The following is a 22504-nucleotide window of genomic DNA, read 5'->3' as shown; positions in this document are numbered from 1 at the left end:
AGAACAAATATTTACATGTACTCTGATTTAAAGAATTTCAAATGAGATTAAACTGAATGAATATAGAACTTGTACCACCATTATAGAAGGAAAGAAAAAAAAGCTTAAAAGGTACCCAAATATTTTAATATTTATGGAATTAAATGATAGAATTTTCATTAAGACCCCAAATATCCCACCACTTTTTAGCTTTGCTGTATAATGAAGGTTAGTAACTTATATGTTAGTGTGAACACATTTACTTTGGCTGATAGCAAAACATAGATTTTTTTTTAATGTTCTAAGAAGCCAAAGAATTAGATCAAAATGTTCAGCACCAAAAAACAAAACAAAAAAACTAGCTCAGTACTTCAGGTTAAGTACACAATATCAGGAAATTTTATTTAGGTCAGCACATGGCTGTTACTATGACTGATACTGCATGCTATTTCTAGAATTAGATATGTATCTTTCTGGCTGGATGTGGTGGCTCATGCCTGTAATCCTAGCACTTTCAGAGGCCAAGGTGGCCGGATTGCCTGAGCTCAGGAGAGACCAGCCTGGGCAACATGGCGAAACCCTGTCTCTACTAAAAATACAAAAAATTAGCCAGGTGTGGTGGTGCACGCCTGTAGTCCCAGCTACTCAGGAGGCTGAGGCACGAGAATTGCTTGAACCCAGGAATCAGAGGTTGCAGTGAGCCAAGATTGTGCCACTGCACTCCAGCCTGGGTGACACAGCGAGACTCCGTCTCAAAAAAATAAAATAAAATAGATATATAACTTTCTGAAGATTTAAGGCAGACTTCAATTCCATGTACTCACCCATAATACTAAAATGGATTAAAGATGGTAAATAAGGCTGAGTGTGGTGGCTTACGCCTACAATCCCAGCACTTTGGGAGGCTGAGGCCAGCAGATCACAAGGTCAGGAGTTAGAGACTAGCTTGGCCAACAGGGTGAAACCCTGTCTCTACCAAAAAATACAAACATTAGCTGGGTGTGGTGGTGCATGCCTATAATCCCAGCTACTTGGAAGGCTGAGGCAGGAAAATTGCTTGAACCTGGGAGGCGGAGGTTGCAGTGAGCCAAGATCGCACCACTGCACTCCAGCTTGAGACAGTGTGAGACTCTGCTCAAAGTGAAACCCTTCTCTATAAAATACAAAAAATTAGCCGGGTGGTGGTGGGGCCTGTAGTCCAGTATCGAGAGGTGAGGCAGAAAAAGCTTGCAGTGAGCCGAGATTGCGCCACTTCACTCCGTCTCAAAAAAAAAAAAAAAAAAAAAAAAGATGGTAAATAAATCAGACAACTTGGTAAGAAAATGGCCTTTTTTACAGAACCAATTGGGAAGTTAGTGTCATGCATTAGCAGATAAGACTAGGAATACAGCTAAACCAATTATCAAAATATAGTTCTTCAGGGTATTTTTCAATGAAATGTTTAACTACTTGAAAACTACCTGGTCCAATTTTTTTTTTTGCCCTGAGATGGAGTCTCACTTTGTCGCCCAGGCTGGAATGCAGTGGCGCAGCAATCTCAGCTCACTGTAACCTCTGCCCTCCGAGTTCAAGCGATTCTCCTGCCTCAGCCTCCTGAGCAGCTGGGATTACAGGCGCCTGCCATGGCGCCCGGCTAATTTTTCGTATTTTTAGTAGAGATGGGGTTTAACCATCTTGGCCAGGCTGGTCTTGAACTCCTGGCCTCGTGATCCACCCACCTTGGCCTCCCAAAGTGCTGGGATTACAGGCGTGAGCCAACATGCCCGGCCTACCTGGTCCAATTTTTAAGATGAATAAAATTCCAATATTTTCAGAAACACATGTAGGTAAAAAAGGTAACACTAAAGAATGGTATCTCAATATTCAATTTTAAAGAATTTATTTTCCCATTTGTAGAGTAACATTTTGTAAAATCTACAGTTACTGCAATACCTGCATTGCTTAAAAGAATTCCTAAGAATTTTGTTAAAGCATATTTTTTTTAAACTGAACCAAAATAATGTACATTTTATCTCTAAACATTTTGTCATTAAAGTCCATATAACGTCCTCTGTAAAATCAATGTGATGTTACAATAATATACATGATCTGATTCTTACCCTAAAGGCTTCTCTGACCATGTATGATATCCAAGATAGATCCAATGCCTTTACTATCAGACTGTAGAGACAATTATGATCCTAAACAAAAGAAGGAAAAGCTGTATATACAGGACAGCAATATGACAGTTTAGCTGTTTGCAGCATCTGCTTGGCGGGGCCATCCTTCTTCTTCAACTCCAGAGTCATACTCCTCTTCCGAGGAGTCTTTTGTTGGAGCCCTACAATGAAAAGCCATGTTTGTTTTTTTAAAATAAAAAATGGAGGTAAACATGATCTTTAAAATCAAAACAGCAAAGTAACCTCCCCTAGCTAAGAAAGCCACGATAATAGAAAATATTAGGAGCACTTTTAATATTAAGATTGCTTAGGCCGGACACAGTGGCTCACATCTATAATCCCAGCACTTTGGAAGGCTGTGGAGGGCTGATCACTTGAGGTCAGGAGTTCGAGACCTGCCTGGCCAACATGTTGAAACCCCATCTCTACTAAAAATACAAAAATTAGCTGGGTGTGGTGGCACACGCCTGTAGTCCCAGCTTCTCAGGAGGCTGAGGCAAGGGAATTGCTTGAATCCAGGAGGTGGAGGTTGCAGTAAGCCGAAATCATACCACTGCACTCCAGCCTGGTCAACAGAGCGAGACTTCGTCTCAAAAAAAAAAAAAAAAAAAAAGATTGCTTAGTAATATGGGAAACAGACTATACAACCAAGAGTTGCAAATAAACTTCCCAGCATTTTCCCTGACAAATTTTTACTGAAAAAAAAAAAAAAAGGACAATATGGCTTCAATTGTGAAGGCTTAAAAAAATCCTTTTCTCCAAGAAAGTATCATCTGTTATTTCAACTCAAATACTGGAATTTAGCGTATGTATATGGTGAAGAGGCTGTTTCTGATCAAATCTGTCTTGTTTCAAACTAGTAAAAATGATAATTCAGATCACCACAATTCCTTTAAAAGCCATACATCAACGTCATTGAACAATAAAAATAAAAGATTATATCTCTCTGGATAACTAAGGTTGTTCAAAACAAATCAACTGCCTCTAAAGTTATCTTGGAACATAAGCAAACATAAAACATAACATACCTTATGGTTGAGTTAAACAGAAACCTAGCTTTTGTGTAGGTAACATTAATGTCAAGCATTGCATAGTAAACATTTATTGAATAAATCAGGGGTTAGGAAACTGTAGCTTGCTAGCCAAATCCAGTGCATTGCCTTTTTTTAATATATTTTTTGAGACCGAGTCTCACTTTGTCGCCCAGGCTGGAGTGCAGTGGTGCGATCTTGGCTCATTGCAACCTCCGCCTCCCAGGTTCAAGTGATTCTCCTGCCTCAGCCTCCCGAGTAGCTGGGACTATAGACACACACCACCACGCCCAGCTAATTTTTGTATTTTTAGCAGAGACAGAGTTTCACCATGTTGGCCAGGATGGTCTCTAGCTCTTGACCTTGTGATCTGCCCACCTCGGCCTCCTGAAGTGCTGGGATTATAGGCGTAAGCCACCACACCCGGCCTGAAGATCAACTTTCAAAGACTCACAAAATACTATTATTTTATAATACCCAAACTAGATTTTTCTGCAGAAAACTTGAGATTATTGTTTCCCTTACAAATATAATAATTTTTATGTAATTTTAAAATGACAAACCAATAAACATAGCAATGAGGAGCTGATCTTAAATTTTATATCTGTTCTGGCTTGAAAATACACTTTACCGAATGTATCCTGGTTCCTTTTTTCCTTCTACTACTTCTTTGTCAACCTCCACACATACGATATCAGAATTAGGGACTTCAAACATTGGTTCTAGTAACAGCTTTTCCTAAAGAAATAAAAAGTAATGAATCACATTGAAAACAGATTACATACAAGTGCTTTTATTCGATAAATCACAAATTGGAATCCATTCACTCAAGGAAAAAGAAACAAACAAAACAAATGTATATATATACACATATATTTGGGATTATAGCTGTGATTACAGGCATAAGCCACCACATCTGGCCAATTTTTTGTATTTTTAGTAGAGATGGGGTTTCGCCATGTTGCCCAGGCTGGTCTTGAACTCCTAGGCCCAGGCGATCTGCCTGCCTCAGCCTCCCAAAGTGCTAGGATTATGGGCATGAGCCACCATGCCCGGCCTCTTTTTTCTTTTTTTTTTTTTGTTTTGAGAGATGAGGGTCTATGTTGCCCAGGCTGGTCTCAAACTCCTGGGCTCAAACAATCCTCCTGCCTCGGCCTTCCAAAGTGTTGGGATTTATAAGTGTGAGTTACCAGGCCCAATCCCAATTTTCTGTGTCATTAATCATATTATGTCTATGTCCTTTGTTGCAAACACCTTGAAGTTCCTTTTTGAGAAAAAGCAAAATATAATCTACTGTGATTAAAAAAAAAAAAAAAAATTCAGGCCAGGCGTGGTGGCTCACGCCTGTAATCCCAGCACTTTGCGAGACTGAGGCAGGCAGATCACCTGAGGTCAGGAGTTTGAGACCAGACTGGCCAACATGGTGAAACCCCATCTCCACCAAAAATACAAAAATTAGCCAGGTGTGGTGGTTCTTGCCTATAGTTCCAGCTACTTGGGAGGCTAAGGTGGGAAGACTGCTTGAGCCTCAGCCTGGGAGGTGGAGATTGCAGTGAGCCAAGATCGCACCACTGCACTCCTTTATTTGAGACTCTGTCTCAAAATATATACATATTTTTTCCAAAAGAAAAACAGGAAAGTTTAATATACTCAAAACTCAGACCAAGAAATAATTGTTTTTATAGAATAATGCCAACTCACCATTATGGACCGAAGGCCTCGTGCACCTGTTTTTCGTTCTAGTGCCAATCTGGCTATAGCTTTCAAAGCATCCTCAGTAACATTCAGTTCACACTACAAATACATTAAAAATAAATTATAACTTTTATTGTAATTTCTACCTCCAGAAAATGTACCATTAAGCGAGGGCACAACTTCTCATGGTGTTTTGGAACCCTGCCTTCAAGAAGCACTTGTTTCTATCAATTAATCCATGACAGTATCAGTATTATGAATTGCAAGTTTGTTCTGAAGCTTGAAGATGTTTTCTAGATTAACACGGACTCCCTAGGATTTTTTTCAACATTTACCAAACCTCTGTGTGTTACATACTAGGGATTTAATGATGAATAGACATCATCTTTGCCAAGCAACTTACAGTCTATTGTGTGATGACAGATGACAGATTAGCAAACTAGTATTTATAGTCCAGTGTATGCACATGGAGCTAAGGGAGCAGCAAAGGGGGAGACATCTAAATAAGACTAGGGAACCACCAGGCCGGGCGCGGTGGCTCACGCTTGTAATCCCAGCACTTTGGGAGGCCGAGGCGGGCAGATCACGAGGTCAGGAGATCGAGACCACGGTGAAACCCCGTCTCTAGTAAAAATACAAAAAATTAGCCGGGCGTGGTGGCGGGCGCCTGTAGTCCCAGCTACTCGGAGAGGCTGAGGCAGGAGAATGGCGTGAACCCGGGAGGCGGAGCTTGCAGTGAGCCGAGATCGTGCCACTGCACTCCAGCCTGGGCGACAGAGCGAGACTCCGTCTCAAAAAAAAAAAAAAAAAAAAAAAAAAAGACTAGGGAACCACCAGAGGATTTTAAGCAAGGGAGTAAAAACATTAGCCTTATCTTTAATCATTCAATAAATATTTAAGAACTTAATATCTATTTGTTGGGCACTGTTCTCAATGATCCCTTCCAGAAGTAAAGAGGAAGATAATGATATTTTGGTGGTGATAGTCACAGACAGACATGAGACAGGCAGACCAATTAAGAACTAAATGCATGGGTCAAGGTGAATAACAAAGAGGCTTGACTTGAGGCAGTGGCAATGGAGAAGAAGAGACTGATATTTAGAGACACAAAGTTCACAAAACCCAAACCATTTGTTATCCAACTGGGTATGTGGGGTGTTATCCAACTGGGTGTTTGGCTACAGAGACGTATATGTGGGATTAATAAAACTCTATTTATACATAGTATGTCACAACAGAAGCATTTAGAATATCAAGACTGAAAGGACAATCCTGTATGTCTGGCTTGGAGGTGTTGAAGTAGGCTAATGGCATTATTTTTCTTGGGCTTTAGGCTATCATGATGGTTTTAATTCAGAAGAAATAAAGACAACTCCTAAATTCTAACATAATACAATATGCCTTCCTTGATTCCTAGATCCATATTTAGTAAGGAATAGGCTGGTATTCTAGATGAGCAGAATTTGTTTTTGTTGTTAGGTTAATTTATGTAAAATTTCAATAGCAAGAAAATAAAAAATAAGTAGTAAAAATAAAAATCTAACCTTATCCATGCTGAATAAGGCCTGGTACTGAGGAATAACAGCATTTCGTGGCTCAGTTAGTATTTGTACAAGTGTTTTCTCATCTAGGCTATGCAATGGAACCACGACAGGCAACCGTCCCACAAACTCAGGAATCATGCCAAACTCAATCAGATCTCTGGCTTCCACATGACGCAATAACCGATCTTTTTCTTCAATGTCTTGGTGAGTATTTGATTCCCCACTTCGATTAGCAAGGTCTGCAGCAGCTGCAGCCCTTCTGCCTTTTCCCAGATTAGATGGTGTTCCAAATCCAAGATACTGCCAAAGAAATGATGCATATTTATAATTAGTAGAATCAAATGATAGTGTATTAAGTACTTTTCATACATATTTCATATGATCTTTGTAACAACTCTATGAAGAAGGTTTTATTATCATTTACATTTTACAAAGGAAAAAAACAGGCTTAGAGAGTTTAATATCTTGACCAAAATCTTAATGCTGTAAGTGGCAAAGCCAGAATTTGAACTCAGGTCTGTCTGCCTTCAGAATTGAGAACCTAACCACTATGTAATCTCCAACCCACAAAGAATGAATTCTAATAAAAGTGGGTAAGAACTACAAAGGGAGACCCTTGGAACTCAGATAATAAGGTTGCAGAGTTTATTCAAAACTTCTAGATGAGTGTGGTTTCCAAAAGGTATAAAAACTATAAATATGGAGCTACAAGCAGCCTAACGAGAAAATTATCTGTTAGTGTCTTAAGTCACCACTAAATCATGATTCTTCTAAAATCATGATTTTGGTCTGCATACAGTTAGAATAATTTAGATTTTATAAAAAAACATGTAAGAATGACATCAAACAAGAATGCTAATAACTCTTGCAAAGCTAGAGTCCTCAAAAACATAAAAAAATTAAACGAACGCTAGCTTTGCTGAACAAGGTTGGGTGTATAAAGGCATATGGATCTTGCTTCAGTCAACATAAATGAACAGTACTCCAGGCAATTCTCAAAAAGTTTAATTTTGACATGTCATATAGCTTTTGTCAAAAGAACAAGAGAAGTACATGATAATGTACAAACATAGCCTAAGCTAAAAATCTGTTTGCAGGCTGGACCTGGTGGCTCATGCCTGTCCAGGCTGAGGCGGGTGAATCAGTTGAGGTCAGGAATTCGAGACGAGCCTGGCCAACATGGTGAAACCCTGTCTCTACTAAAAATACAAAAAGTAGCTGGGCGTGGTAGTGTGCACCTATAATGCCAGCTGCTCAGGAGGCCAAGGCAGGAGGATTGCTTGAACCTCAGAGTCGTGGAGGTTGCAGGGAGCTGAGATCATGCCACTGCACTCTAGCCTGGGCGACAAAGCAAGACTGTCTCAAAAAATCTGTCTGCAATGGACTGAATATTTAAATGTCCCCAAATTTGTATGTTGAAATCCTAACCCTGTATTATTAGGAGGTAGGGCCAGGTAATAAGAACTAGAGCATATGGAAGGCATATAGAGCTTGCTTCAGTCAAGGTAATAAGAACTAGAGCCCATGATTGCTCCCCTAACTTTCGTTAATAAAGTTCACAGCTAAATGGAGTGACCTAATTCTCAACAAATCAGAATAACAACTGAAACCTTCCTTCTATGTACTTCTGATTCCTTTTCTGACATTACTTTCAAATCTTCTGTCCTACATGTTTCTAGCTTCAAATCCTTTTTGGAAGTATGAAGTATTAATTATAAATAAATATTAGAACATGGTCTTTGCTTTTAGTTACAGAGTTTCAAATATAAGGTTCTCTCTCTCTCTCTCACACACACACTCCCAAAGAAATAATTTCTTCTTTCTAATTTGTTAGGCTAATTTATGCAGTATTTCAATGACACAAAAAACAAATTTTCATATTAAGTTATGTTTTGGCTGCTATTGAAATTTTGCATAAATTAGCAGAAAAATAAAAATCTAACAATATCCATGCTGAATAAGGCCTGGTACTGAGGAATAACAATAACTACGTGGCACGGTTAGTATTTTTAAAAGTGTTTCCTCACTTAGGCTAGGCAAAGGAACTACCATGGACAACCACACCATTAGCAGCATTATGATTATGATTATTATTTTTTACTACTACTAAACTATTACTTAAACTAGTACATTCAAGACCAAAAAGACTTACAGCAAGCAGTATAGCACACAGCTGATCTATGACATAAAGATTTCAAATAGAATGTTATATAATATAAAAGTGATCACTTGTGGCTATTATGCAAACTACAAAACCATGGAAAATACAGGTGTTTTCTGGGCTTCCTGCCACTATGCTGACATTACGTTTTGTTGTACTCAATCAAAAAATAAGTACTGGGCATGTACTATGAGGATATGAAGAAACAAGTCCCAGTCCCAATTAAAAGCAGGGGTTATAAGAAGAAACACCTATAAAACTAAGTGGGATCACAACCCTTCCCGTATCTGCCAAAACGCTCCCCTCCATTGGTGAATGTCAGCAGTGATCTATGGCAGACTCTATGAGCAAGGGCAATGGAGATAAACTTTATTGGGCGCCAGCGAATTGGGCAGGTGGAATGAATAGAAATTGTACTGATGCAGCAACTACCTCCAATAATGAACTCCCTAGATAAAATATTAAGTTGAACTCATCAAGTTACACTTTTAAAATGCCCATACAGGCCGGGCGTGGTGGCTCATGCCTGTAATCCCAGAATTTTGAGAGGCCGAGGTGGGCGGATCACGAGGTCAAGAGATCAAGACCATCCTGGCCAACATGGTGAAACCTCGTCTCCACTAAAAACACAAAAATTGGCTGGGTGTAGTGGCACGTGCCTGTAATCCCAGCTACTCACGAAGCGGAGGCACAAGAATCGCTTGAACCCAGGAGATGGAAGTTGCAGTAAGCCCAGATCGCGCCACTGCACTCCAACCTGGTGACAGAGCGAGACTCCATCTCTAAAAAAATAAAATAAAATAAAGGCCATATATAGATGATATTTAGAAATCTTTCAATTTACTACCCTGAAGTTGGCTTTTTTTTTTTTTTTTTAAAAACAGAGTCTTGCTCTGTCGCCCAGGCTGGAGTGCAGTGGCTCAGTGGCGCAATCTCGGCTCACTGCAACCTCCACCTCCTGGGTTCAAGGGACTCCCCTGCCTCAGCCTCCCGAGTAGATGGGATTACAGGCGCCTGCCACCATGCCCGGCTAATTAGTGGAGACGGAGTTTCACCATATTAGCCAGGATGGTCTGGATCTCCTGATCTCATGATCCGCCCACCTCGGCCTCACAAAGTGTTAGGATTACAGGCATGAGCCACTGTGCCCAGCCTACTCTGAAGTTTTTAAAAAATAGAAATACAGCAAGTCCTCACTTAACATCATTGATAGGTTCTTGGAAACTGCAACTTTAAATGAAACAACATACAACATGTCCTCCAATAATGTCATTTTGTTCAACATAATTTCCTTATGAAATTGATGAGGAAAAATTAGTTTGTTACGTGTCATTTTGCTTAAAGTTGTAGTTTCCAAGAATCTATGGGATGACGTTAAGTGAGGACTTATCTGTATATTTCTTTGTTTTTTTTTTTTTTTGAGACGGAGTCTCACTCTTTCACCCAGGCTGGAGTGCAGTGGCGCGATCTTGGCTCACTGCAACCTCCGCCTCCCGGGTTCAAGCGATTCTCCTGCCTCAGCCTCCTGAGTAGCTGGGATTACAGGCACCCACCACCACTCCTGGCTAATTTTTTGTATTTTTAGTAGAGACAGGGTTTCGTGTTGGCCAGGCTGGTCTTGAACTCCTGAGCTCAGGCAATCTGCCCGCCTTGGCTTCCCAAAGAACTGGGATTATAGGCATTGAGTCACCGCACCCTTCCCTGTATATTTCTGATATGCTCTAAGAAAACCCAACTCTTATAATTAAAACTATGACTGGTAGCCCGCAGATATGAGAATGGAAACTGAGTGTACATCCTTTAAATGCTCTCTATCCTTCTAGTAACCCCTCAGAAAAACTTACCTTTTCATTTTTCCTCCTGCTGATGATTCTGTCTAAACCATTGAAAGCACCAGATGCCACAAACAGGATGTTTGTTGTATCAACTTGAACTGTTTCTCCACGGAGCTTTCGGGAATTCTTTTCTGGAACATTGACTATTGTGCCTTCTAGTAGTTTTAATAAGCCCTAAATAAAGAACAAATGATTTATAGCATCACCATGTAAGTACATTATTTATTATACTTTAGACAATGGGATTCAATGGGGAAAACAATATGTGATTATGGTCAATGCACATACCTAATGAAAATCCCACATTCCTATAACTAACAAGAAAATCTAATGCATTTATCACATTAATAATTAATACATTTATTTGAAATGGTTACAGAACTTGATGCATTGTAATTCAGGAAAACGGTCAACCTAAGAGGTTGTTTTTGATAGTAAAGACATAATTCTGACATAAACACAGAATTATGATTGTATAAAATGGTGTTCAAACATGGTGGGAACATTCAAAAGTATAAAATAGTTGAAGATATGTCTTTCACATAAATTAAAATTCTATTCCACTTACAGTATTAAACTTTGAGACTACCTATATTTGGAGATGCTTTTATAAAAAAAAATTTCCAGCACATAAGTGTGATTATACCTCTCTATGTCTCTGTCAAAAAGCGAAACAATTTTCCTCACCCTTTAATAGTTTATGTCATAATTAGTTACCATTAAAAGGTCAAGTTGGCTAACAGATCATTGTGACTTCAATTATGGCTATGCAAGGAATTAAACATTATTTTATACCTATCTTCTAAATAAGTGGAAGGAATAAGAAGCATGTACATAGTTCATTCATGTTTAGTTAGAATCATAACTTTCTTCAAGACTCTTCTAGAAATGTTTAACTGGGCCTTTGAGGAATAAAAAAAAAGATTAAATTTCATTTTTTCTGTTCTTCAAAATATTTTAAACTTCCTAACAAGGTAATTTGTTATTTCAAATTGTCAACAACTTTCTTTTAGGATCTAAACTACTTCAAAATGATATGTGGAGTTTGGGGGCAGAAGAAATAAACAAAACAGAATCTAATTGATTGTGAAACCAAACGTACAATATTTGGGAGGTTGATGTATTCCCTTCCTTTTAGTGGGCTTGAACAAAATATTCAACTGCTTACTTGCTGAACGCCTTCTCCACCTACATCCCGTAACTGATGAATGCCTGGCACACTGCCAATCTTATCTACTTCATCCAGAAAGACAATTCCTATAATTTAAGGAGGATTCTATTTATAATACGAAAAGGATATACACAAGATAGCCTCAGCTTTAAAATACTTAGGTAGCTAGAGAGCAAAGTTATTTGATCTTTCATACTTAACATATGCAATAGCTTGACATTATAAAAAGTGCACTTTTATTTCTCCCATTCATCATTTTGTACAACTGCTTTGTAATCTGCTCTATGGAATAACATTTATGTATGGTAACAAAATCTCTTTGACAACAGTGATTTGCCCCACTAATGTATATGAATTCTTTATAGTATGGAAGCAGGAGGTATCTGCAGTGCTAGTATTAGCAAAACTTTAGCTTACTCTTTCCCATCTATATTCTTGTCTTAAAGAAATTTGAACAGGAAGCTGTCATGCTCTTCACATGAACAAGAACAGATGATAAATGAAGGAGCAACGCAGCATCCATGACATCCTGTAGGTCAACAGGCTAAACTGTTTCTAGAGTCATCTGGTACCCTCCTCCCTTGCCCCTGCCCTGTCCTGTCTTAATCTAAGCATTAGAAGTCTTGAGGGGAGTTAAAACAAGAAAAGCAATGATAGTATTAAGGATCTAATGGGACAGTAATTTGGCTTGTTTTTAATCCTACCCGCCAGCTTAGTGACAATAAGGCAAAGCAAATTATGTGGCCCTTAATCAGTATGCTAGAAATTATGTAACAAAGGTACTTTTATATAATTACAGAATTTTAGTCCTTGACTCAAAACAAGAATTATATTGTCTCTTAATATTAGACTGATTCCCCAATATACTAAATCTGGGGACAGACCATGCTGAAAACGTACCTTGTTGCGCTTTTTCCACATTATAATTGGCATCTTGGAGTAGTTTGGCAATCACAGATTCAATATCTTCGCCTACGTATCCAGCCTGAGTCAAAGTTGTACAGTCACAGATAGCAAAAGGGACATCCAGGCATTTAGCTAGGGTTTGTGCCAGCAGAGTTTTACCTACAAATAGAAACAGTCACTAAAAATTTACTGAAAATATATTGGCACACAATTTTTCAATAAAAATGCAAAATAAATTTTAGTAGCATATAATAAAAAGTTGTCAATTGCTACATCCTTCCTCTGCAATTATTTTTTTTAGAGACAGGGTCTTGCTCTGTCACCCAGGCTGGAGTGCAGCCTGTGATCATGGCTCACTCCAGCCTCAATCTCCTGGGCTTAAGTGATCCTCCTGCCTCAGCCTCAGGACTACAGGCACATGCTACCACGCCCAACTAATACTTTATTTTTTATAGAGATAGAGTCTTGCTATGTTGCCTAGGCTGGTCTCAAACTCTTGGCCTCAAGTGATCCTCCCACCTTTGTCTCCCAAAATGCTGGGATTACAGGTGTGAGCCACTACATCCGATCTATTATTATTTAGATATAGCTGTTTTTTATTTTATTATTCCTGTTAAGATGTTAGGGATTGGCCTGAAGGGCAACACCAATGCCTCAAATTCAGTTTGTATTCTATGCAGGAATACTGGTAGTGTATCTAGATGACTGGCCTTGGATTTTCTTCTCAAGTGCCGTAATACTTCAATCACAAGATACAGGTTATAGAATCATTTATATTCTGATTTTTAAAATGAGTATTAAATTTTCTCAGCAAGTTATTTACCTGACCCAGTTGGTCCAAGCAGCAAAATATTACTTTTTTCAAGTTTTATGTCATCATGAGAAGAATCCAATACTTCACCTCCTCGTTTTTCCTGAGGTATTTGTTGATTTACCTGTTGCTGCATTGATGCTCCTAAAGCATTACCATGTGGGCTAATTCCAGCAATCTGAAGCAATTCTGAAAAAAATGCCAAAGGAATTACTTGAGCTTCATTTGAATTTACTTGAAGAAAATGTCTCATAAAAACTTTTATCTAAAGCTAAATATCTGCATAGAAAAATTTAAGTATTTTGACATTCTGTCTTACCTACAAAGGAGAAAAATCTCAAATTATCTAGTGACAAACATATAGTACACAATGATTATATAAAGAACCTCAAGCAAAGGAAATTGATTTTTTTCACGGTCCTTATTTATATAAATATGTAAGAATACTCCTTTACCCAAGGGAAGGCAATGCAATGGAAGAGCAGAGCCAGGAGTTAGAAAGCTTTAGCTCTGGACCTTCCTTTGTCTCTAAGTAGAAGCTATATGATCTAGGGCAAGTCATATAAACTTTATGTTCCTGTTTCCTAATCAATAAAATCTACTAAAGAAACCAAATATGATACACCTCACTATCTCTGGCCCTATCTAAATCTCTAATTTTATTGGACCTGTACTGGATCTTTCTAGTTCCTTTATTAGAGACATAACACTTAACTAGATGTGACTGACATTGCTAATGACTAGATGGGACTGACATTGCTAGTGAAGTATCAGTTTATCAGCCAGATTCCTACAAAAATAAATCTTTAGGCTAGGCATGGTGGCTCACGCCTATAATCCCAGCACTTTGGGAGGCCAAGGCCGGTCGGTCACCTGATGTCAGGAGTTTGAGAACAGCCTGGCCAACACGGTGAAACCCCAACTCTACTAAAAATAAAAAATTAGCCAGATGTGGTAGCATGCGCCTATAGTCCCAGCTACTTGGAAGGCTGAGGCAGGAGAATTGCTTGAACCCGGGAGGCAGGGGTTGCAGTGAGCCAAGATCACGCCACTGCACTCCAGCCTGGGCAACAGAGTAAGGCTCTGTCTCAAAAAAAAAAAAATTAAAATAAAACAAAACAAAACAAAATAAAAATAAAATAAATAAATCTTTTTTTTTTTTTTTTTTTTTTTGAGACGGAGTCTCGCTCTGTCACCCTGACTGGAGTGCAGTGGCGCAATCTCGGCTCACTGCAAGCTCCGCTTCCCGGGTTCACGCCATTCTCCTGCCTCAGCCTCTCCGAGTAGCTGGGACTACAGGCGCCCGCCACCACGCCCGGCTAATTTTTTGTGTTTTTAGTAGAGACGGGGTTTCACCGTGGTCTCGATCTCCTGACCTCGTGATCCGCCCGCCTCGGCCTCCCAAAGTGCTGGGATTACAAGCGTGAGCCACCGCGCCCGGCAATAAATCTTTATTCTCACTTTCTCTTGGCTGAAGGAAAGATTATCCAGATTTGTAAATATTCAGATTGTTCTTGGTTCTTAGCATTTGAGTACCTGTCATCATAACATACTTGTTTATATTTTCTGAATTTATTTTTACATTTTCTTTTCTTTTTTTTTTTTTTTGAGACAGAGTCTCTCTCTGTTGTCCAGGCTAGAGTGCAGTGGTGCAATCTCAGCTCACTGCAACCTCCGCCTCCTGGGTTCAAGTGAATCTCCTGCCTCAGCCTCCTGAGTGGTTGGGATTACAGGCACACGCCACCACGCCTGGCTAATTTTTGTATTATTAGTAGAGACAGGGTTTTGCCATGTTGCCCAGGCTGGTCTTGAACTGCTGACTTCAGGTGATCCACCCGCCTCAGCCTCCGTAAGTACTGGGATTACAGGCATGAGACACCGCGCCTGGCCTAAATTTTATTTTCTAAGAAATTGATTCAGAAAATCAGACTTTCCAATGATTATTTTAATTAAACTGATAGAATAATAGTTCAGCAGACATATCTATTATGATGGTCCTATTCCATCTGGCTGTCACTTTCAAACTATCTTCATACTTAAGATAAAGGGTTATTCTATTCATCAAAAACAATAAGCATTCCATAAACATCTGGATTAAATTGTGCTACCTTTGAGGGTTAATAATTAGTGAATAATTCACAATGTTGTGCCTCATTATAATACACATCAGCCAAGAAAACTCAGTCTGCTGTATGAGGTTAGTTAAACTGTCACTAGCAAAGTACTTTTTAAAATTTCAGCAAAATCTGGTTAGGGATTGTGATAACATAGGAAGGGGCTTGGGTTAAGTTTAGCTCTGCCCAAACGGAAAAAATGATTTAGATGTAGCTTCAGATAAGCGAGGCCAGCAGGTGCTTGTCATTCACTCATTCTCTCTCTCTCTCTCTCTCACACACACACACACACACACACACGATTTAGATGAATAAATGAACAAAATTGCAAGAGGCATACTAATTACAGTGGAACCACATAATCTATGTATTTAACTTATTTAATGATTTAAGTTAAAAAAAGAATTTAAATGATACAGATGATGTCTATCATCCCATTTTATGAGTATATGCCTTAGAACAAACTTCAGACAACTCTCCGATTCTTTCAGTTAGTCCCTGTTTGTGCATCTCTCACTGTGTAAGCACAGCTCTCTAAAATGAGGACCATGAGCAAGGAGGCTAGTGTAGTAGTTAGCTGCACAGAGCTCACCAGCTGTGTGGCCATGGACAAATTACTTAAAATTTCTGTGTTTCAGTTTTCTTATTTCTAAAATGGAGATAAAAATAATAGTTTGTGTCTCATGGGTTTAGGGGAGATTAAATGAATATATGCAAAACACTTAGAACAATACCTGGCAGATAGTTTTATAAGTGTTACAGAAGAATCTGCTATTATTATTACCATTTCCCTAGTGTTTAATTATCACACAACACAGCCCTTAAACACAAACGAAGTATTTCATCTGCTGCTCAACTTAAGAAACATTATATTCCAAAGATGGAGAAAAAAAGCCAATTGTGTCAGAACTCCTAAAAGCTGTATGTTGGTCTCTAAAATTTGACTTCCAAAGGGACTTACAAGAATTAATCTTATTGTACATGATTTTGGTCTAAAACCCTAGACCAGTGTTAGGGTCTAACACCCCTGGCCAGTGTGAGTTAACAATCTAACCTCAGAACTTAAAATCCCACGTAAAACACAACAAAACTGCATATGACAATAAATTTAAACTTTTGAAATATTTGTTTCTAAGTCAATCAATCTTTTACATAAGTTCTTAAATACTGTTACTTGTTAACATTTAAATAACATTAAATCACTACATATATTACATGACATGTCTTTCAAAATATGCACTACAGACTTTCTTTACTAATTTAGTATAGTTTAACTAGCTGTCAACACAATTTATGAGTATGGTATTGACTGCATATCTGAATATATTTTTTCATTATGAAATATAAATTACATATATATCTAAAGGTTACTATTTGGATCTTACGTTCTTATATACAATCTAATTCTATTGCACTTATTGTATTTCTTAATTTTACCATGCATGGTATAATCAGTATTTCCATAAATTTAAAAATAACAGGGGATAATGTAATTTTATTACATGTGATAAATGTCATGCCCAAGTTGGTACACAAGTTATATTCTCATGGCTCATCCTATATATAGTACACTTCAAATAGTGGATATATAATACTACTTGGTTCAAAGGCAAATGTAAAAACATCAAACTTAGCTAATTTTCTTTACTTCAATTACTAAAACAAAAGGCCATGTGAATCTTTCTATGACACCCCTGGAACCTCCACCCTCAATGCAGCAACTAACTATATCCACCTCCAAAGGAATAGGTGGAAGACAACAGAAGGGCCACTCTCCTTGGTCTATCAAGTCCTTCCACACCCTCCATCGGACCATCTAATGCTTGTAGGGGCAATCCAGGGCTGGAAACAGTGAATTAAGGCTTACTCATAATTTGTAAGACTGTAAGTTTCATAAATACCAAAAAAAAAAAAAAAAAAAAAAAAAACCAGTGTGGTTTCTGGCAAAGAGTAGCTAGAAAATAATCTGCCTCCCCCAAATTCCTGTGACCCACAAGAAGCAGGCCAACTCTAATTGTAGTTTGACAGAAAAAATAAAAAATAACCCAACACATGGAAACCACACAAATTAGCTATGAAAAACTATTCCAAAGTTATATATACCATGTATGATAAACACATTTAGATAATACGTATCTTTCTTGGTAATACACAAGCAAATACATACATGTCTATCACTGTTACTGCTGAAACACTACACTGAAATAAATGTCAAAAGGAAGAATGATTACAGAGGAGGACCTGAAGTCACTTACTTGTAAATCTGTACTCATCCTCCCGTCTTCTTATTTCTAACTCTAAGAAAGAGGATGAAAATATTACATATTTGTTTACCTTGGGGAAACAAACAATGAGTATCCCACCTCCTGTCCTCTTTCAAATATATTTAAAGGATGTGTTCACTAACATTTTTTAGCTTTTCATATATGCTATATCTTTTCTATATTAAAACAAAACCATGCATAAAGATGGCTGTCCAGTTGCTAATATTCACATTTGTCAAATATATAATTGATATCTATTGTAAGGGTATAATAACGTAAGTCTTTAATAAGAGTTTAAGCCCCTAATGCTATAAATATTATAACCATTTGCTCCTCCAGCACTTAGAATAGCTTAAATATTTATTTATTACCGAAGAAAACAAAAAAGTTTTGCTCCATAACTATCAGTGCTATTTGGACCTTATAAAAATGAAGATTTCAGGCCAGGCGCAAGAGTTCACACCTATTAATCCCAGCACTTTGGGAGGCTGAGGCAGGTGGATTGCTTGGGAGAGTGCAGTGGGAGGATCACTGGAGCCTGGGAAGTTGAGGCCGCAGTGAGTCGCAATCCAGCCTGGGTGACAGAGCGAGACCTTGTCTCGAAAAAAAAAAAAAAGGTTCCAAGTCTTCCATTAGTTATGACATACTTTCTAAAAATAACTGATACCATCACATAACTATTTTGCAGTTATGTGATGTAAGTTCAGCAAGGGAACAAGTGTCTTCATTGAAATATATTATACATTTAGTTGCTACTAAAGGCAATCAAAGATAATGTAGATTTATAAATTTAAGTACTTAGCAGAACTCCTTCACACTGTACAGTGATAACTAAAAGAATCTAAAATGATGGAATATAGGCCTAAATCAGAAATTAGGGCTGTCTGGCCAACAAAACAACAAATTAAATATTCATATTTATTCATAATTTTTTGAATAAATCATTCTATTAATATAATATACATTATTGTCCATACTAAATTGAGATTATACAGTATACTGGTATATTAGAATCTATCCTTAATAGAAATTGTCCCTTGAATCACTTACAAATTTGCCCTCACACTCTGTAGCTAGGGCCCAAAGAAAGACGAGTGCTGGATATATTAAGTTATTATCTCCCCATATCTCTGACACAGGCAAATGAAATTCTGTATCCTGAACCCAAGAGAACTGAGTCGTACGGAGCATTGCCAAGATCCATTCATGGGGAACTAGTTGTCTCAATCTCTACCCCAGTGGCTTTCAAACATTTTTTACTAAGACCCTCAATAAGTAGTATATTTTTCTTTGTAACTCAGAACCCATGCACATATAACTGAAAACATAAGTTGGTTTTTTTTTTTTTTGGAGATGGAGTCTTGCTGCCCAGGCTGGAGTGTGATGACATGATCTCGGCTCACTGCAACCTCTGCCTCCCAGGTTCAAGCGATTCTCCTGCCTCAGCCTCCCAAGTAGCTGGGATTACAGCCATGTGCCACCCCACCTGGCTAATTTTTGTATTTTTAGTAGAGACGGGGTTTCACCATGCTGGCCAGGCAGGTCTCGAACTCCTGACCGCAAGTGATCCCCCCGCCTCGGCCTCCAAACGTGCTGGGATTACCGGTGTAAACCACCATGCCAGGCCTAAGAAATAATATTTACCTTAACTATAAGTTAATGTATTCTGATATTTTCTATTCACATCTATCAAATTTTTAAAAAATGCTGTTGGCAAATGATTTCATGACACACTAATGGAGAATAACCTGCACTTTGAAAAATGCCACACTATATAAAAAACATTTTAAGAAGAAAGTGAGAGTTACAAATAAAGATTACTTTTAAGCATAGCAATCTCTATTTAGGTCAATTATCAAAAACGCTACCTCTTGGTGTTAATGATGTCTGCTTCTCAACCTCTGCTTGCTGTCTCAGATTAGCTGGGATATTATTATATATTCTCTTATAATGATTGTACACAGCAACTGAAAGCACCTTCTTAGCAAATGACTGGCCAACAACATACTTGTCGAGGTAGTTATAAATCTGAAAAATGATTAGGTATGAATAATTTAATATGAGCTATTATAAGAGCACACACATTAAAAAGTTATATACTAAGCATATTTGCTTACAGTTTTAAGTCTGAACAAAGACTCTCATTAAAAACAAAATGACAATACATTATATAGCAATGATTCAGAGGCCCTGAACACTAAATGAACAAAAACACAATTCATTTGTTCTCTAGCTTAACAAAGTATCACTGTACTCTACTAGTGTTATGCTAATTTCTATTCTATAAACAATGCTATCAATCTTTATTTTTTAATAACAAATTTAAAGTAACTTAGAATACATACACATGCCACCATGGTCTAAAAGTATCAACATTAATGTAAATCATTAAAATAAATCTATACCTGTCAATCAAATGAATAATATTCTTCACCAAGATAACATATTATAAAACTACCCTTTTCAGAAACAGGCATTATATAATCAAAAGCCATTATACTATCAGTATCTATGTGTTTTAATACATTTAGTTTTTTCTCAGATATTAACTTTCAAGCTACTCATTTATCTAAATGAGACTCTAAAAACTGTATTCTTTTTCTTTTTATTTTCTAAATATATATTTTTTTCTTTTTTTCATACAGGGTCTCACTGTGTCACCCAGGCTGGTCTTGAACTCCTGGGGCTCAAGCAATCTTCCTGCCTTGGCTTCCCAAAGTGCCAGGATTATAGGCATGAGCCACCGGGCTCAGCCCTAAAAACTTTATTCTTAATAGTAGCTAAAGCTCTATTCTACAGTTGGTTATTGCCAACAGCTTGGAACCTGGGGTAAATTTTTTAAGTTTTTAGTGAATAGAAATGAAATGGTTGGTGAATTAATATTCACCAACTCCTGCTGGGCATGGTGGCTCACAACTGTAATCCCTGCACTTTGAGAGGCTGAGGCGGGTGGATCACTTGAGCCCAGGAGGTACAGACCAGCCTGGACAACATGGCGAAACCCTGTCTCTACAGAAATTAGCTGGGCATGGTGGCACACACCTGCAGTCCCAGCTACTGTGGAGGCTGAAGTGGGAGGATCACTTGAGCCCAGGGAGGTTAAGGCTGTAGTGAACCATGAGTGTGCCACTGCACTCCAGCCTGGGCAACAGAGTGAAACTCTGACTAAAAAATAAATAATTCAAAAACTCCTGAAAATAGTTAAACTGCCTGGAATTTTTTTTTTTTTCCTCACTCTTTGACCCAGGCTGGAGTGCAGTGGCATGATCTCGGCTCACTGCAAGCTCCGCCTCCCAGGTTCACTCCATTCTCCTGCCTCAGCCTCCCGAGTAGCCGGGACTACAGGCGGCCGCCACCACGCCAGGCTAATTTTTTGTATTTTTTTAGTAGAGACGGGGTTTCACCATGCTAGCCAGGATGGTCTTGATCTCCTGACCTCGTGATCCGCCCACCTCGACCTCCCAAAGTGCTGGGATTACAGGTGTGAACCACCGCGCCCGGCCAAACTGCCTGGAATTTTAACTCACATGTCTAAAGTCTACATAAATTCATATAGAATATAAAGCCCAATATATTTTCCATTTTTTTAATGACAGATTCTTTAGTTGTTGACCATATACATTTTATTATAGTTTTAAACATCTTTATTCCTTACAAATTATACCAATGACATTAAATCTGTCACAGCACATTTGGAAGTAGAGACAAATGCACTGCTATCTAAACACAGTAGAAGAAAGATACACTGAGGCAGTGAGAAATAATCTAAGTGTGCAAACATCTGAGACACAGCCAGAACAGAAGGCACACAGCCAGGGTACAAGGGTTCCCAGTTCTCAAAAAGCTCACACCAAGTACCCAATGGAGCTGGTGGTACATTCTGTTACGTCTCACAGGACCAAATCATACTCGGCCTGAGACTTCTAAAAAGAGTCCATACTACCAAAGCCACAGTGCTATACGGAGCAGCCCTGGCACATTGGCTATGAAAAAAGCTACTCGCTTATATTATTAGACTGAAGGCTGTTTTACCATAAAATAGACTAATTTAAGGGAGATAATTACAGGCTTTTTTTTTTTTAAGGCTAGTCAAGTGGACCAGCCTAGGCTGGTGTTATTTAAGGGTCCATATGAACAAAAATAAATCAAAAGTTGCTTGCTCTATTGTAAATATATTATTTCAGACTAACTTGGTATTAACAAGTTAACATTTTAATAATTATCTAGCCATATTTCACCACTACTGAATACAGTAACCATAACATGGGAAAAAGCAACAGACCCCATATTTAAATTCCAAAAGGCAATAACAATTTAGCCACACATGGTCCATATTATGAACCTATAATACTTGTTTAGATACTAGTATTAGGATTCAGTGTAAACTGGGGAGAGGGAAGCAATGGAATGTTTTCAAGATAAAATACTTGTAAGACTGAGCTTAAGACTTATACCTTCTTAGGGGGAGGTGGTGGTTTCTGTTGGAATGCCAATTTTACAGCTTCTGCTGCTGATTCAGGTTCTTTAATTATGCTTTTCTTTGAGTCTGCTTCAGATAGCACAACAAAAAAATGATGACACTTTTCACACTTGACAAAACGGGTGGATGCTGTAAAAGAAAACAGACGTAAGTAGAGGGAAATAAAAAATAATTCCAATAGTGTTTAACCTTAAAGACTCCACTGTAAATGAAAGCTATGCACCTGACAAAAAGTAGACTTGCTGTTCAATCTACTTGCCACACAAACAGCCTCATTTATATACCAAGTATACTACAAAGATAGATGAGTTCGGTCAACTACCTTTTGCTCATTTCTATTAGGTTCTTCATTTT

At 38.2% G+C, this 22504-nt stretch overlaps 1 protein-coding gene across 1 annotated transcript in view; it reads right to left on the bottom strand.

The window, feature by feature from the left end:
• Nucleotides 1–1841: 1841 nt before the first annotated feature.
• Nucleotides 1842–22504, bottom strand: part of CLPX (caseinolytic mitochondrial matrix peptidase chaperone subunit X) — a 38678-nt gene continuing 18015 nt past the window's right edge. Inside the window, exons 4-14 of the mRNA XM_032175077.2 lie at nt 22125–22279; nt 19539–19698; nt 17662–17703; nt 13305–13481; nt 12476–12640; nt 11573–11661; nt 10414–10578; nt 6409–6708; nt 4871–4963; nt 3801–3907; nt 1842–2299 (exon numbers count right to left, since the gene is read on the bottom strand). Coding sequence (XP_032030968.1) covers nt 2209–2299; nt 3801–3907; nt 4871–4963; nt 6409–6708; nt 10414–10578; nt 11573–11661; nt 12476–12640; nt 13305–13481; nt 17662–17703; nt 19539–19698; nt 22125–22279 — 1544 coding nt within the window. The 3' untranslated portion in view covers nt 1842–2208. The remainder of the gene's footprint in view (nt 2300–3800; nt 3908–4870; nt 4964–6408; nt 6709–10413; nt 10579–11572; nt 11662–12475; nt 12641–13304; nt 13482–17661; nt 17704–19538; nt 19699–22124; nt 22280–22504) is intronic.

The sequence above is a fragment of the Hylobates moloch genome, unplaced genomic scaffold (genome assembly GCF_009828535.3).
Source record: "Hylobates moloch isolate HMO894 unplaced genomic scaffold, HMol_V3 SCAFFOLD_14, whole genome shotgun sequence".
Taxonomy (NCBI): domain Eukaryota; kingdom Metazoa; phylum Chordata; class Mammalia; order Primates; family Hylobatidae; genus Hylobates; species Hylobates moloch.
Note: the sequence above shows the minus strand (reverse complement) of the source record. Positions and strands in the feature narration are given on the sequence as shown.